General features: G+C 55.4%; 1 protein-coding gene across 3 annotated transcripts in view; it reads right to left on the bottom strand.

The window, feature by feature from the left end:
- Morn1 (MORN repeat containing 1) overlaps nucleotides 1-17,219 on the bottom strand; it is a 41,791-nt gene extending 24,572 nt beyond the window's left edge. Inside the window, exons 1-8 of one of the 3 annotated variants that reach the window (XM_063235335.1) lie at nucleotides 16,985-17,218; nucleotides 16,342-16,413; nucleotides 14,778-14,876; nucleotides 13,804-13,914; nucleotides 12,576-12,666; nucleotides 11,911-11,998; nucleotides 1,103-1,199; nucleotides 414-524 (exon numbers count right to left, since the gene is read on the bottom strand). In XM_063235335.1, the coding sequence (XP_063091405.1) occupies nucleotides 414-524; nucleotides 1,103-1,199; nucleotides 11,911-11,998; nucleotides 12,576-12,666; nucleotides 13,804-13,914; nucleotides 14,778-14,876; nucleotides 16,342-16,413; nucleotides 16,985-17,060 (745 nt within the window). In that variant the 5' untranslated portion in view covers nucleotides 17,061-17,218. Of the gene's footprint in view, nucleotides 1-413; nucleotides 525-1,102; nucleotides 1,200-11,910; nucleotides 11,999-12,575; nucleotides 12,667-13,803; nucleotides 13,915-14,777; nucleotides 14,877-16,341; nucleotides 16,414-16,984 lie in introns of all 3 variants that reach the window. The other 2 variants (XM_023565264.2, XM_063235334.1) reach the window with 2 other exon arrangements.
- Nucleotide 17,220: the final 1 nt, after the last annotated feature.

A 17,220-nucleotide genomic window follows, 5' to 3' on the forward strand; every position in this document is an offset into this window, starting at 1 on the left:
TGCGAGGTTTGGGAGCAGCGAGTCCACCTGACCCTCCCAGCTTTCCCCATGAGGAGGATGGGGAGCCCCTCGCCCCTCGCCCCTCGCCCCTCGCCCCTCGCCCCGTGGGCCGCAGGCCACACTCCTGCAGCCGGGCTGGCAGCATCCTTCCCATCTCTGTGCTGTGGATGTGTGCTAATGTTGTTCAAGAGCCCAAGTGTGCCAGGACACATGCGTGTACACGTACACACGTGCACACGCTGCCCCCAACAGCTGGAGGACTCCTGGCCTCCTGCCCCTTCTGCTAAGCTCTGGGCCCCTCTCTACCAGTCACTCGGCCCCCAAAGCCAGTGGGCACCCTGTCTGGGCCTCTGCTGCCCAAGCCCAGTCTCTGACGGTCTCTGGGAAGCCTGGGGTCACCTAGAGACACTCACTGTCCGCTGTCTCCCCGCCATCCTGCTGCAGCTGCACACGCACTGTGAACGGACAGCCGTGGGCCACCTCCAGCACCTCTGGACCCAGAATCTCCATCCTTGTGGCCGGTGCTGGTGAGGGCAGGGCAGGTGTGAGTGCAGGGGCACCGGCTGGACACTGCACTTGAGGTGGGGTATGCAGGGTGCAGCTGAGGCTGGCTCAGAGTGAGCTCCTGCTTGCCTAGCATGGCCTGGTCAGCAAGGTGTGGATGACAGGCTACCGGGAACAACACAGGGAGCAGGAGTGGTTAGGGAGGCCTGGCAGCAGCCCCTTCACAAACCACAGGCCCTATGCAGTCACACTGGAGTGTAGAGCTCGTTACAGGCCTGGACGAAGGTGCTTGGGACCAGGGCAGCTCTGCAGATGCCGGCCTCTGTGGCCAGAGGTCCCATGGCTTGGGAGGCTGGTGTCCCTGGTTCGGGAGGGTCGTGGCTGGGGGACTCTGCTTGGGTCCAAGGTCATTCCCAGGGTCTCTTGAGCTCATGCACCCCTTGAAATCCCAGAAGAATCTGCCTTTCCTGAGAGGGGCTAGGATGCTGGCTCCATGCTGTCCCAGCCCCCGCCCAACACACTCAAGGTTCAACCCCTGTCGTGTGGCTGCTGGGGTCCTGTGAGGGACAACGAGGCCAGCAGGGGCACAGGACCCTACCTGCTGGGTGACCATTGATCCACAGCCCGCAGTAGGTGACCCCGGAGCAGTGGGTCAAGCTGCCCAGTCCACTGAACACGTCGCTGTGCCACTGTCCCTGCAGAGAGAACAGAGTGGCTTCAGGAGGCTCCACAGGGACCAAGCACCCAGCAGGGCCCCTGCCCAGGACTGCAGCTCCCCTTGTCATCAGGGCTGTGTTGGTGGATGTGACTCACGTGTCCTCCCATGTGGACTGTGACAATGCCATGTGGGGACATGGACACAGCCTCACAGAGCTGCACCGCAGAGGACAGCACCAGGTCAGATCCAGGCGCCCGGCCTGCCGGCCCCAGTAGAGCGGGAATGGCTGCACATGGTGCTGTCGCCACGCTTCTGAATGAAGAGGTCACTCAGACCTGCAGCGTGACACACGCTGTGACCCGAGGCTGGTGAGTGGGTCATATCCTATGCCTGCGGTTACCGTGGTAACCTCAGGACTGGAAAGGCCATGCTCTGCACCCAGCTGGGACACACTTGTGGCACAGGCAGGGGCTCCACCCAGCATCTTTCTTCACTCTAAGGCCAAGGCTGTGCGCCCAGCACCCCTAGTCCCAGGGACACCATCCAGTCACTTCTCCTGACCAGATAGCTCGGCCCTCGGTTCAGGACAGCGCTGGGTGCTGTCTGGGCTGCAGATGAATTGAGTCTGGAAATGCTGGGAGAAATGTATGTGGGGGTCTCCACCCTCACCCAGGAGTTCCATCCCACCCACATTCTTTTGGAGGTGACTGCGGCCCCAAGCCCCCTTACATTTCTGGTGTGTGTCCAACTGGTCGCCTCCCCAGGGTGCCAGGCTCCAGCTGACCCCACCAGGCAGGGCCCTGTGTGTGGGAGCTGAGCAGGTGGGTGCCAGGCTGCCCCCTCACTCCTGTAGGAAGTAGCTGTCCCCATCCTAGCCCTTCCCCACGGCCTGCCGCTGCTCCCAGTTACACCTGCCTGAGGAGTGGTCCAGCTCGCTCTCCTGGGCCCTGGGACAGTGCAGGACCTTGGCTTCCAGCACACAGGGATGGCCTGTGTGTGTGTGTGTGTGTGTGTGTGTGTACATTCCTGCGCTCAGCTCCAACACTGCTGATGGACAGTGGGGTGTGCAGAGTGTCTGCTTTGACCTCGGGATCCTGGGTCTCCCGAGTGTGGACTGTGAACTCTGATGCCCCAGTGATCCTGGCACTCAGACCCTACCTGGGGGACAGGGCGTACAGGAGCGTGCAGCCCCATCGGCTCTGACATGGCTCCCGCGGGCAGGTGGGGTCAGCGTGGAGAGGGCAGCCTGGCTCCCTGGAACCCCACAGCCCTGTGCCCTACTTGCCATCTTCTGAGCAGCGCATCTTGAGGCCACTTCCTAGACTGGCCCTCCCAGCCTAAGGGCTGTGGCCCAGGTAGCAGGTGGTGGCTACAGGGCTCTGTGCGGGGACATTGGTCAGGCAGACACCGTGCTCCAGCGGGACACTCAGGAGCCTCAGCTCCATGCAGCTGCCTTGTCCCCTGTGGGCACGTCCTGCATCTACCAAGGTCACCCGCAGCCCCATGGGGCACCGCCATCCCATGTCCCCAGGGTCTTCTCAGCCCCAGCCCAGGGCAGGAAATGCTGGCATCTTCTGGTATGGTTGTGTCCTGGGCCTGGGTTCTTTCCCGCCAGGTGGAAGAGAAGCCAGGGCCAAAGTGACACAAATTCAGGACCGTGGCTGGATGAGGAGGGTGCAGGGGAAGGGTTCGATACTTTCCAGTCTTTTCCAAAATCATCACTGGAATTGAGTGTCACGCAGAGTGGCGGGGCAACTTTGAGGGGCACAGAACTGCTGAGGCTGAGCAGCACAGGGCCCACGGCAGCACCAGCAGGGGAGGGTGCAGCAGGGACTCAGGCAGGCGGTGAGACCTGTGCCATCCCCAGGGGCTCAGTGCAGCTGCAAACCCAGGTGAGGGCGAGGAGTGCACACACTCGGTCCTCTGACAGTACAGCAGCTGTGGAAGGGTCAGCAGGGGCCACGATGCGACTGTTCCACTTCTGGGCATCGCAGTGCCCTGGACAGCAACTGAAACGGTTCCTGCTCACATCCGTGTGGCCTGGGCAAGAGCCACCGCCCCAGGTGAGGCCAGCCGGCTGCAGATGGCACACGCAGGCCCCAGGCATTGAGCTTGCCCAGGGCATTGCTGGGTTGGCCTGGACAGGGTCACTGCCTGGGACAGACGGCAGTGATGGCTGCTGGCACCACAGGGTCACGCGCTGAGACCTCGGCTTTCTGTGTCTGACCATGACAGACGATTCCACAAAAGAGGCCAAAGTGTCCAAGAGGCTCTGCTGCCACCCCAGTCTGGCCCCCCTCCCTGGTTGATGCCTGTCCTTGAAACTCCACAGGAGGCCAAGGCAGTGTACCTTGCCTCGGAGCCCATCGCAGCCCCAGAGCTGCACCGGCCTCCACCTCTCCTGCTCAGTGAGGCCCAGCGTCAGACTTGAACCTTTTTGCCACCACTTCGGGAGCCTGGGTAAGGGTCACAGGTGTCTGAGTCCAGATCCCCAGATCCACCAGGGCCCGTGGCCCCTTGGCTTCTGGCTCCTCTTGGCCCATGGAGGTCTAGGAAGGGGGTGCATTTGTCCAGCCCCGCCAAGGCCTCTTGTAAAAGGAATTCAGGACCTGTGCCTCTGGTCATTCCTAGTCACTTCTGCCCACAGTGTCACTTTTTTTTGGTGGCAGTTCTGGGAAATGAACTCAGGATCTTCACACTTAGCTGCATCCTCGGCCTTCTTTGGACACCCCCCACCTTTGGAGATAAGGTTTTTCCGAGGCTAAATTGCCCACACTGGGCTTGAATTTCCCATCCTCCTGCCTCAGCCTCCCACAGAGCTGGGACTCCAGGCACAGGCCACCACATCCACATTGTTATCTCTCCATGTGGCCGGAAAGCTGAGCCACGGGCCACCTCTGTGCAGACCAAGGCTGGGGCCTGGCCTTCCCCTCCCCTGGTCTCTGCTCAGCATGGGTGCCATGTCAGGCATGTGCAAGGCTGGGGTGGCTAGCAGTGTGCAGTGGGGTGGCAGGCAGTAGTTTGTTGCCGGGCAGGGGCTGCACAAGGCCATCCACGTCCTGAGTGGGGGCTCTCGGAGAATGGAAGTTGCCCTGTAGGGCATGAAGCCTTTGGGAAATGGTGTGGCCAGTTCACAAGGCAAAAAACCCGACCCCTTGGGCTCATTGGGCGGTGCCACCACATGGGAGGCCCGGGCTGGGTGTACCACCAGCCGTAGGACTGTGCTGCCCCCTGGTGGAGATGGCCTGGTGGTGAAGCTGCCGTGCTGCACAGGCCTGGCCCACCGAGAAGCTCTGCTGGTGGCATGGGACCACAGACAAAACTTCCTGGGGACAGGGCTGGACCATGCAGCTGTCCTTCGTCCCCAGGGGCCAGTCAGCCCTGAAAACAGCTGTGGGGCAGGGTCTTCCTGGATCTCAGCACAGCAATGTGGACTGGGATGGTCAGGCCACTTGGACTCTTCCTGGCTTGAGAGGTTGGGCCTCAGTTTCCCTATCTCCCATGTGCATGTGAGGGACCCACTGCACCAGGAGAGGAGGGTCAGGTGGAAGGGCAGGGGCCAGGCCGGATGCCCCTTCCATGAGAGGAGCCGGGGCAGTGACAATGGCCCTGCCCACGCAGCCATACCACCTGGTCAGCAGCAGCACTGGGACTCCCGGGAATGGAGAGGAACTGGTCCATGGCCAGCCGGCTGCCCTGAGCAGAGCTCTGGGGCTGGAACAGGCGATCAGCCATACTGGGCTTCTCCCCAGAGCACACCAGCGGCCCTGTGCTGACAGTGATCGAAAGGCCTCTCAGCACCCAGCTTCCGGTCACCCTTGCCCATTGGCCTGCACAGGGAGCTGGACGGGGCATGTCTCCCTGGCTGTGGATACAATGCCTGGCTCTGCCAACGGAGGGCACAGTGGGGTTCATAGAGGGACAGATGTCCTGACCAGACCCCTGTCCAACCTGGGCCAGTGTGACCATCCTCCCTGGGTCCCAGCTGTGGCCACTTCTCTACCAACGCCGGACACTGGGGGTGGGTGTGGGTGCTGCCTATACCCAGGGTCTCCGCTGTTCTGCCACTCAGGACGACATAGCAAAGACACACAGTTAACTGCCATGGGGATCTTGGCCCTGAGGCTTCAGGATGCTGGGGTCTGCTCTGGGGGGCTGGGCTTGTCAATCCCTCCTGCCAGAGTGCCCCCCAAACCTCCTGGCTACCATCACAGTCCCACTGTGCAGCCTCTGGGCTCCTGGAGCTGAATGTCACAGCCCATGGGGAAAGCTCAAGGGGCCAGGAAGCAGGTGAGCAGTTGAGCCACAGGCCACCTCCATGCAGACCAAGGCTGGGGCCTGGCCTTCCCCTCCCCTGGTCTCTGGTCAGCACGGGTGCTGTGTCAGGCATGCGCAGGGCCGGGGTGGCTGTGACAGGTCCCTGCGTTAGGCCCAGGGCCAGCCATGTTGCCCATCCCCGCTGGGGCTATCCTGGGCCACTCCTGCGTGGCTGGCCTGTATTTCTCACTTCTTCCTTTGGCCGTTTGCCGTCCTTCTGAGAAAGTCTCTGTGTCGCTTCTTCTCCAGTGACACTGCTCTGTAGCCTCTGGCTCCTGCCTGCACCTGGAGCAGGTCCTGCTGACTCTGTGACACTCAGCTCCAAAATTCAGGAGGCCTCGGTGACCCTCTCTCGCCTTCATCTTGGCATCCCGGCTGACAAGGTGGTCCCGGCCTGACCTGAGTGTTGCCGTCTGCGCCCCTGGACACCCTGCTGCCTTCTTTCTGAAGGATGCATAGGGTCCTCTCATCAGTGTCCTGCAGGGCTCCTCAAACCTGGAACCAGACGTGGATTGCCCTGCTGCTGCTGGAACGTGGCCCGGCGTGGCCTCCCCTCCCCTCGGCACTCAGGCTCTCTGCTGCTGCCCGGGTGCCGAGCAGGTTGGCAGCCAGGAAGTGACACGTGTGGACCCCGGGAGGAAGGGCACTTCAGGAGCCGGAGCCTCCGCCTGGCAGGAACGGGCCTGAAATCCCAGGAGGCCCCCGGAGGTGATGCCTGAAACCGGGCCCAGCGGACGCACAGAGCCGTGCTCTGGACAGGAGCTGGGGTTCCCTCATTCTGGGCGCTGCCCGGAGCCTCACTGGCTTGCTGCCCCGCGCCCAGGGCGGGCATCGTCTCCGTGCTGTGACGGCGCTGTGACCTTGGGTCCAGGAACCCGACACACTGGGTGTGAAGGCTGCTGGGACCAGAGATCAGGGTGGGGCCCAGGTGTCAGGTTCCCCGTTTTGTTTTTCATTGCTGCAGCTTGAACCCAGGGAGCAGAGCTACACCCAGCCCCCCTTTTTAAACTGGCACTTGAGGTCTGCACAATGACCACATTCACACGGGGAATCCGCCCGTAGGCGACCTATCTTGCTGCTTCTCTCCCCGTCCCCCCTTTCCCTCCAACCCCGCTTCCCCGTCTATTTACAAAGCTTGGACGTTTCCTTCCGTTCTTCCGTCTTGTCTTGTCCCTTTCTCTCTCCCCCTCCCTTGTTCCCCTTCTCATTTGAATAGTTTCTTCCCATTTTCCAGTATCTATTATACATTTTGCCCTTATATACATTTTCAGTTTCTCACACCACAGAAACAGTTTTTAAACGTGTGTCTAAAAAAAACAACAACAAAAAATTTTGTGTCTGATTTGTTTCACTTTTGAGTATGCCCTCAAGGTGCATCCATTTAGCTAGAAATGTCTCAAGCTTGTCCTTCCTTATGGCAGAGTAGGACTCCACTGTAGAAAAAACCGAATATTCTCTATCCATTTTTCGGTTGATGGACATTTGGGCTATTTCAAGATTAGTTATTATAGACTGTGCTCCTGTAAACATGGGTGTGCGTATATTGCTGTGGTATGATGCTTTTAATTCTTCCAGGAAGATACAAAGGGGAATATCTGGGTGAAATGGAACCTCTAATCCTAGTTTCTTGAGGAATTGCCACACTGATTTCCACAGTGGTTGCGCCAGTCTGCACTCCCACCAACAGTGGAGAAGGGTTTCTTTTTCCCCACAGCCCCTCCAGCATTGGTTATTGGTTAATCTCATGATAACAGCCGTTCTTTCTGGGTGAGATGGAATCTCAGTGTTGTTTTAATTTGCATCTCTCATATGACCAGGGATGTTGAACATTTTCTCATATTTATTTACCGTTTCTACTTCTTTACTTAAGAAGTGTGTATTCATTTCAGATGCCCAGTTTTGGATTGAGCATTTAAATTTGGGGGGACTGATTTTTTCTTCAGTTCTTTATGTAGTCCAGATACTAGTACTTTGTCTGAGGAGCAGCTAGCAAAAATTTTTCCCACTCCGTGTGTGATCTCCTCACTCTGTTGGTGATTTCACTTGCTGAGCAAAAGCTTTTTAATAAGATGAGATCTCCGTTGCCGAATCTCTGTGATGTTCCTGTGCAATCAGGATTTGGTTCATCAAATCTTTTCCTTCAGCAATGTCTTCAAAAGCTCTACCTATTCTGTCTTCCAGAAGATTTAATGTTTCTGTTTTAATATTTAGATCTCTGATCCATTTCGATTTTAGTTTAGCACATGGTGAAAGACATGGGTCTAGTTTTAATTTTCAGGTTGGGGAAAGCCAGTTTTTCCAGTACCAAAGAGGTTCTCTTCCTTCTAGTGAATGTATTTGGATATTTTGTCAAAGACAGGATAGTTGAGTTGCTTCTGCATCCTCTAATCTGAATCATTGATGCTCAGGTCTGGTTTTTCCCTGCATCACACTGTTTTTTTATCACAATAGCTTTGTAGTACAATTTCAAGCCAACGATTGTGATGCTTCTGACCTTGTCTTTGTTGCCCAGAACTTACTTTTGCTATTGTAGATCTCTTCTGGTACCAAATGAATTTTAGGATCGTTTTCTCTAATTCTGTAAAATATGGAATCTGTGTAACACTTTTGGCAGTATGGCCGCTTTCCTATGCAAGCACAAAGGCTATCTTTCCATTTTCTGATATCCTCTTCAATCTCCTTTTTCAGAGTACTGTAGTTTCAGTGTAAAGGTTATTTCCTTTGTCAGGTTGATTCTTAGGTATTTCATTATTTTGGATGCTATTGTGAAATGGGGTGTTTCCACAGTTTCTCTCTCAGTGAGTTGTTGTTTGTGTACAGGAAGGCTACTGGGTTTTGAGTGCTGACTTTGTATCCAGCTACAGTACTGATTTGGTGATTAAATCAAGAAGTCCTTTGGTGGAGTTTTCAGGGCCTTCTACCTACAGTGTGATGTCATCTTTGAATAATGAAAATGTCTTCCTTTCCTGTCTTTCTTTCTCTTGTCTAATTTCTCTGGCTAGTGTTTCCAGAACTATATAGAATAACAGTGGAGATAGTGGACAACTTTGTCTTGTTCCTGATTTTAGGGTGGAAGCTTTCAGGTTTTGTCCATTTAGTATGATGCTGGCTCTTGGTTTGTCACAGGTGGCTTTCATCACCTTGGGATAGACCGTCTATTCCAGTTTTCATTAATTTTTTAAAAAAATCATGAGTGGGTGTTGGACCTTATCAAATACTTTTTCTGCATCTACTCAGATGATCCTGTGGTTTTTGTCCTTAGCTATGTTAATATAGTGCATTACATTTATTGATTTGTGTATGTCCAACCATCCCTACATCCCTGGGATGAATCCTACTTGCTCATGGTATATGATTTTCTGGATGACTTGCGGCATTGTTTGCCAGTGTCTTACTGAGGATTTTTTGGGTTTATGTTCATTAGGGAGACTGACCTATAGTCCTCTTTGTTGGTTGAATCCTTTTCTGGTTTTGACTCTAGGGTAATGATTACTCCTAGGGATGGATTTGGTAGTACTGCTTCCCTTTCAATTTCATTAAGGAGTTTCAGAAGTAGTGGTATTAGGTATCCTCTAAATTTCTTGTAGAAATCAGTAGTGAATGTGCCAGGGCCTAGGCTTTTCTTTGTTGGAAGGTCTTTAATTACATCTTTAGTTTCATTGACTGATACTGGTTTATTTAGAATCTTTATATCTTGACTTAGCTTTAGTGATGATAGGTATCTAGGAATCTGTCTATCTGTTCTGTGTTTTAGAATACAGGTTCTCCAAGTAGATGTTGATGATATTCTGGATTTCTTCAGGATCTGTTGTGATTTTACCTTTTTTATTCCTAGTTGTATGGATTCCAGTTTTTCCTTTTTTGGATAAGGCTGATTAAGGGTTTGTCAATTTTATTTAATCTTTCAAAGAACCAACTCTGCCTTGTTACTTCCAAGTGGGGGGGCTTTTGAATTACTGTACCTCATTTTCCCCTGGGTTTGCCTTTAGTGAGCTAAAAGTCTGGGGTTGTATCTTGCTTAAGCGTCTTCTAATTTTTTCTTTTCTTTTCTTTTTTGTGGTACCAGGGATCAAACTTATGACTCTGCACTTGCCAGGCAGGTGCTTATGCCGCTGAGCTAAATCCCCAGCCCTAATTTTTCTTTTTTAAAGTTTAATTCCTGGGTTGACCCTTGTAAACTGCTTATGGCAGGTAGCCTTGTTACTAGTACTTAGAACTCTTAAGAAATAACTACTTCTCAGAGATGTCTTGTAGGTGTCGTTGGCTTTTGAGTTTCGAGTGTGTTGCAAGTTCCCACCTCTTCAGTTTATTGAGGGTGAGAAGCTGCTGCCTTCTTGGCCGGGCCCTGGTTCCTTGGCTCTGCCTACAGCATTTTTTATGACCCGCAGGTAATCTCAGTCTTGGCATCCCAGGGAGAGCAACTGATTAGAACAGTTGGCTAACGTGGTACAACCAGCAGTAATAACAACAGCATCAAACAGCACAGAGAACGCTGTTTCATGAACTGTGGTTCATTTGCCACCTTTAACCATATGAACTACATTTGTGGTTAAACAACAAGACCTAAAACAAACCAGAAAATTGTAAATATGCCCTCAGTATGGTGATTTTACCCCAATTTTTTTTCTTTTTTTTGTACTGGGGATCGTACTCACAACCACACACTTGCAAGGCAGGCGCTTATGTTGCTGAGCCAAGTCCCCAGCCCCAGGGGAGAAAATTTAAAATAAGTTAGGGGAAAAAATAGAGAAACAGAAGAAGAGGAGATTAGAAGTAAGGCTGAAGACAAAGAAAGATCACGTGAACTGTGGGAAACTGGCGAAGGAGACAGAAGGGGAAGAGAAAAAAAACGGACAGAAAAACAACAACAAAAAACTAGAAACCCTGTTCACACATAAAAAACAAGAACAATCAAGAAAAATAAAATAAGAACAAGACAAGAAAAAGGAGAGGAAAAAAAGTCCATTTCAGGGCGTCTCTGCCAGCAGTGGCAGACAGAACGGGCAGACCGAGTCCAGATCGCAGCCGATTTACCCAGCAAGCCAGCCGGAGCTCTCCTGCAGGGCGTGGGGTGGATGACCCCAGCCAGCCTGCACCTTTAGTTCCACTGGGGTTCAGGCTGGTTTCTGGCTGTGAGGCTGGAGCCCCATTCATTCAGCCTGCACCACTCTGTGCCTCTGGCCAGCATAAACTCGGCTCCTTGAGCATCTGCCCATTTAAACTCTTTCCAGGCCCCCCTGACTCGGAGCCACTAGACGGAGCCAGCTGAAGCTGCTCTGAGGTCCAGCTCAGCTGGTCCCTTTCTGAGAGGGCTCCCAGCCAGTCGCCCTCTCCTGGGGGCCTTTGAACCCAGATAACTCACCAGCCACTGTAGTCTGCTCCGACCCACTGGTGTGTTTCTTTGTGGAGGCCTCTAGGGTTACTAGCGGTCACTGTGTATCTGCAGGTTTGAGCTGCCCCTCCAGAGCCGGGGGCTCAGGAGAAAGTGCCTCTCAGCACCTCCTTCCCGTGCATTGAGGGTCTTCTTCCATCTCCCCGTGGGCTTCAATTCTCCCTTCAGATCCTTCCTGGGCCCCGGGGACCCGTTTCCCTCCTCCTCCTCCTCTTCCTCATGCTGCTGTATTCCAGCGTCTGGACACCAGTACTCGGAGAGGCTCTTTCTGTGCTGCTCACCACTCTGCCGTCCTCCCGGAAGTCTCTCTGGTCTTTTTTGAGATAGGGTCTTTGAACTTGTAATCCTCCTGCCTCAGCCTCTCAAGTAGCTGAGATTGTAGGTGTGTGTACCACTGTGCCTGGCCCCAGTCACCCTCTTTTCCCCCCTTTCCTGAGAGTGACGTGGGAACAACCACAGTCTCTATTTACAGGAGGCCAGGGCTGCTCTCCCTGTCCCAACGGCCTCCCTGGCGCATGGACCCCTTAGATCAGCTCTGCAGACAGGGAGACGCTTGTCCATGCAGGGCCCACTCCATGGCACCTCCCTGGGCAGCGAGGGGCCAGCTGCTTGTGAGGGAGGAGGTGGCCTACTCAACCCCCTAGCCCTCCTTGGAGCCCCACATTGCCTCCTCCTCCTGTAGCGCAGCAGGACAGACCCTAGCCCAAGAGCCAGGCCCGGGGCTCTTCTCTGAGGTATCCTGTGTGCAGGGGGCACCAGGGGACACTCTGACTTCCAGTCAGGGTGTCACAACTGAGATCAGGACAGCAGGAAGGGAATCACTCACACCTGGTGGTGTGGGGGCTGGTGATGCCCCACCCCATCATCTTGGGGTCGCCGGCTGCCAGGCCAGAGCGCCCTCCAGTGCTCCTTGGAGCCCCAAGCAGTGCAGAGCCTCAAGGTGGAGAGGGCAGAGAGCCCCAAGCAGTGCAGAGCCTCAAGGTGGAGAGGGCGGAGAGCCCCAAGCAGTGCAGAGCCTCAAGGTGGAGAGGGCGGGCACCTCGTATGTGGAGCCATCAGTGCAGCACAGCACCCCGTGGCCCTGGCGTCGGTCCTGGATCCAGTCGCCTTCGTACTTGTCGCCATTCCTGAGGGCACAGCAGAGGGGCCTTGGTGGGGAGCCAGTTGGGGTCATGACTCAGACCAGCTCCTCCAACTGGGCTTAGCACCCACCTTGGGGACTGAGGCAAAAATAGGCCCTGAGCAGACGGCCTGTGAGCTAGGGCCCCGCCAGGGCACTGGGGAGGGCAGCGAGGGGTGGGATGTGTCTGCCCATCTGGGCACTCATCGGTGGCCCTTGGAACAGAAAGGATGGAGGCAGAGGAGGGGTTTGGGGAGAAGCCACACAAACACCAGAACGTGCTCAGCGTGGGTGGCCCTCTTGGGGGGCCGTGCTGGTGGAGGGGTCTCCGGTGCCCCTCCTGCTGGCCCAACCTTCCCTCCAGATACCTTAACTGGGGACAGATGACTTTTTCTACTAACAATCAAACAAGAGCCTGGGATGGTTCGGCGACGGAGGACTTGCCCAGCATGTGGTGGCCTGGGTCTACCCCACAGGGCAGAGATCGAAGTGTGGACTGCAGGACACACCTCAGAAGCTGGGCTTTGACTGAGCCAGCCTTCCTCCAGGCACCCCAGAATCTACCCGCCCAGCTGCATACTCACTCAAAGAGCATCTGCCCCCAGCCGTGACGCATGTTGTCATGGAAGGACCCCTGGTACACCTGTCCATTTGGGTCCACCAGGACGCCCTGCCCTAGAGAAAGCCAGACACCAGCTTAACTTCATGCCTCCTGCTGTGGCGACCCCACTGCCCTGCCCCAGGAGGGACTCCGCCTGCAGCCCTTGGGCTGTTCCATGTGGCGGAGGGCAGTGTGAGCCAGGACAGGACTGGAACTCAGGACACCCTAGCGAGCCAGGCTGCTCCTGCACCCTAGCGAGCACCGCCGGGACAGGAGTGGCAAGCGTGGTCAGCTGGGACAGTGATGATAGCCACCATCTGGGTCGTGTAGAGGGCAGATGCAAGCGGCTCAGGCTGGCTTGAAAAGGCTCTGAGTACAGGGGTGGTGGTGGTGGAGGTGCTGTGTTCAGGGACCCCAGATCCAGCTCTGAGCTGGAAAACGCTCTGCTGATGAGGGCCACGCGGGCCACGCTGTGGCTAGCTGCGGTGCCACTGCTCCTTGATTTATGAGAAACCCCACTTTCCCACAGGCTGCCCTCTTACCACACCGCACCCAGGGCCAGAGGGAGAGCAGGAGAGTGTGGCTGAGTTACAATGTGTGTCATTTGCAGATTTGGTCAGTTCAGACGTTTGAGGGTATTTCTGCTTCCCTACACAAGCAAACCCTGGAGAAGGGAAAGGAAGTTGCCTTTGTCTTGGGGGTAATTTCTCCAGGGTGTAACTGGTCTTTCTATCCCTGGCTGGTGTAAAGGGACAGGCACCTCTTGCATCTGCCTCCTGATATCTTTGTGGCCTGCAGAACCTTGAGACGGTCAGGTGCATGCTGTGGCTGCAGCTGGAGGTGTGGTGACCCTATTCGAGGTCAGGAGACCCACATAGGAGGACTGGGCCAGCCGCTAAGCCCCAGATCAGGAGCCAGTAACACAGTGGGGGCTGTCTGAACCCCTCAGTGGGGGGTGGCTCAGCATGTAGCAGCAGAAAGCTGCAGTGTGGTGTGTGTCACAGGACACACACTAGGATGGGGCTCCCGGGGCAGGGCCCAGGGGATGAGCTGCAGATACATAGTCTGGGGATAGCAAGAGGGGGAGCCCCTCCCTTGCCACCCCTCTTTCCAACCTCTGAAGTCTGACAGCTGGAGCAGCGGTTCTCAGCTGTGAGGACACCAGGCTCCCCCCACCCAGTGCCTGCCCTGGAGCCCCGTGGATGTCAGACCTTCCCTGAGGCCGTGGCAGAGCTCCCCTTCGTAACGGCCCCCAGCTCTGTACGTCATGACACCGTATCCTTGTGGCTCTCCCAAAACAAACTGTCCAGAGTAGGTGTTTCCTGGGTGCAGAGGAGGAGGGGGTTAGCATTGTGTCCAGTATCCCTTCTGCCCTGGCTAATGGGTGTCCCTATCTGTGTCACTCGAAGCATGGTCAAGGGAGGAGGAATGCTATGATAAACTAGGCCAGGCCCTCCCTGCCCAGTGAGGGCAGCAGACCGACCTAGATGACCCTACCTGTGGGCACCTGGGGGACATGGTGGGGGCTCGCCCCGGGCCGTCTGTGTGTGTGGTACCAGGTACATAACTCAGGGCCTCATGTGTACTGGGCAGGCCACTCTGCCACTCAGCTGTGTCCCCAGTCCCTATTCGGGCAGTGGGCCAGGGTCTCACAATTTGCACAGGTGGGCTTGGAGCTTGTCAACCTCTTCCTTAGGTTATAGGCAGGCGCCACCATGCTTGGCCTTCCTGGGCTTTTAAAAGCAATGAGAAGCCAAAGGCAAGAGGAGCTCCCATGAGCACAGACCACTCTCTGCCTGTGAGAGCCTAAGGCTCTTGGCGATGCCCGCCCATGGGCATGGGAGTCTCGGAGCAGGTTTTCCACCAGGGCACAGGATGTGAAATATCTTTAAAGGCTGAGGAAACTGCCAAGCTTGGGATGATACCATTTTATTCCAACAAAGTGTCACACAGAAGTTGGAGTTGCTGGGACAGGGGAGAGCAGAGCGCCCTCTAGGAGTCCCCAGGGAGCCCCTTGCCAGGCTTAAAGGCCACCCAAGTGGTGGGGCCCACATCAAACACTCCAGCCTGCACGCTGCTGTTCCCTTGTGTTGGGGGAACTGGAGGGTCATTTACACACAGCAGCTTCTGTGTCAGAGTTGGTGAGAGAGGGGTCAGGAGCCCACCCACCACCTCCAGCGCTGACCTGACCAGGCCCAGTACCGGAAGCCTTGCCCTGTGATCTCGCCATCCATGAATTCACCTTCGTAATAACTCCCATCCTTAAACACCAACTTCCCATGACCTGGGAAGAGAAGTCGTGCAAAGTAAAGTCAGTCGGTGACTGGGCGTGGTGGCTGGCAGGCCTACAGCCCCTGAGCCTTCAGACGCCAGCGGTAAGTGCAGCTTTCACACTCGCTCCACTGTTGGTCCAATGTGTGTCCTTCACAAACTCACTCATGAATTGATTCCACATTTTTTTTTTTCTTTTTTTCTTTTTCCTTTTTATCGGTACCGGGGATCGAACTCACAACTGCCTGCTTGCAAGACAGGTGCTTATGCCGCTGAGCTAAATCCCCAGCCCCGATTGATTCCACATTTATCTAAAGACTTCTCAGACCAGCTATGTAGTATTCCCCAGTGCCCCATTTTCTCAGCTAGAATGGCCAGGAGGCACAGACAGTGCAGAGGAGACCTTGCTTCCCACATCCTGTCTGTGTCACAGAGAGGTGTGGGCTGGTGCCACCCTGAGGCTATTTCCCAGAGCTCCACAGAGAGATGTGGACACAACTGCCCATGTGAACACTGGGGACAGCACTGGGGGAGACAGACTGAAAGGCAGGTGGCCGTCAAGGTGTCACTGATAACAGCCTTGCACATCAGCCTAAATGCCTGCCTGGAGGAAGAGACTCTCTGATGTTTGCACAAAAATAAGAAGCATCTGCACAGTGAAAACACAACATAAAAGCCAAAAGGTGAAACAGAAAATACTGGGGCCCAAAGGATTAAAAAAGCCCAACCTTTCAGGGGAAAATGGGTAGAAGCCACTGAATAGGCAGAATTCACACACAGAAACAAAGTCATGTAAGCACAGATCCCGGGAAGTCCAGGCTCCAAAACATTCTCAGTGTCGGCCTGGCCTGTGTGCCGGGGTGTGAGAGTAGGGACGGTGCCCTAGAGCGCCATGCCTGGAGCCGAGCTCTGTGCTCCTGTGGGTGGAGGGTATTCAGGAGATTTTACTTTATACTTGCTTTCCTCTACTGGCTCTACAGAAGTAGGTCATCTCCTTTAATCAGAAACAAAGCATAAAGCCAATTTTCACTCTGGAGGGGAGGGCCAGGGATTTAGTTCAGCAGTACAGCGCCTGTCTGGCAAGTGTGAAGTCCTGAGTTTGATTCCCGGTATAAAAAAAAATGTTTTTTCACTCTGGAAAAGAAGAGCAAGCTAGAACTCTAGAGAGGATTTCCAAGGTGTGGTTTCCTCTGCTGCAGGTGCCTCGAGGTGCTGGAATGTGGCAGGCAGGGGTAGAAGTGTATCTCCCTGGCTGTGCAACCCCTGCCCAGCCCTGCTAGCCTCTGGGGCACATCAGGTGCAGTGACCTCAAAAACTCTGTGAAACAGCCTCAGGGTGGCACCAGCCCAAGCCCAGGGCAGGCTGGTAGCACTGTGTGGGCACAGGGCTGGTGCAGACTCCTCCTCAGCCCTTAGAGAAAATGAGCTCTGTTAGCTTTGAGGAGGCAGCTGCCAGGAGGGACCCCCGAGGTTTCTTACCATGTTTCTTTCCTCCTTTCCATTCTCCTTCGTATTGGAAGAAGGAATTTGGGTATATGTAGACACCATAACCTGAATTTGAAAATACAATGAAGACAGTGACCACTTGACACTGTGACTTGGTGGACCTCAGTGGAGGTGGGCTTGGGGCTTTCTTCTAAGTCTGGGCGCCACTCTTAACTGCCTGCCGCAGGGCTGCTTGGAGATCAGTTGTCTGCTATCCGTTGGTTGGCTGGCTTCTGAGACAGGGAGGACACCTACCTGGTGTGTAGGGGGACAAGGACCACATGACACAGGCCCTGGGGACATAGGTGGCCTGGGGAGAGCCGTGGAGGCGGAGTTCTGTAGGGGAGATCCTGATTCCGCCAGACGGGACGGCAAGGGCATGGACTTTGGGTTCATCCCGGTCTTGTTTCTCAGGGTCAGTCTCGGGGTCAGTTTCTTTCTCATTGGATCGCGAGATCACCACTCCTGGGCACAGGCCTGGGGTGGGACCCAGGACTTCCCTCGCCCACCCACCCGCGCAGGGCGGGTCAGCTGTGAGCCCGCCTTTCACCAGCCACCCTCACAGGGCAGCACTCGGATGAGGCCGGGCAGCTGGCGGGGGGTTCTGGGCCGGGCTTCCCACACACGCAGTCCGTACCGTCCCGCGGCGGCCGCCTCGGCGACTCCCGCCTTCCCTGGAGCGAGCCCGGATTCCCCCGACCGGCTGCCGCCATCTTGGCGCGAGGCGTTCCCTAGCAACCAGACAGGTCCCCTACCATTGGCCTTCGGTAGCTAGGGGGCGTGACCAGGCCCAGTCTCGGAAAACTGCAATCTCCGGAACGGAGACCGCAAACCCCGGAGCCCACGGACGCCACTGCGCCTGTGCGGCGCGGC

Source organism: Cavia porcellus, unplaced genomic scaffold (assembly GCF_034190915.1).
Source record: "Cavia porcellus strain 051 isolate PalLab524CR breed Dunkin Hartley unplaced genomic scaffold, mCavPor4.1 scaffold_25, whole genome shotgun sequence".
Lineage (NCBI taxonomy): Eukaryota > Metazoa > Chordata > Mammalia > Rodentia > Caviidae > Cavia > Cavia porcellus.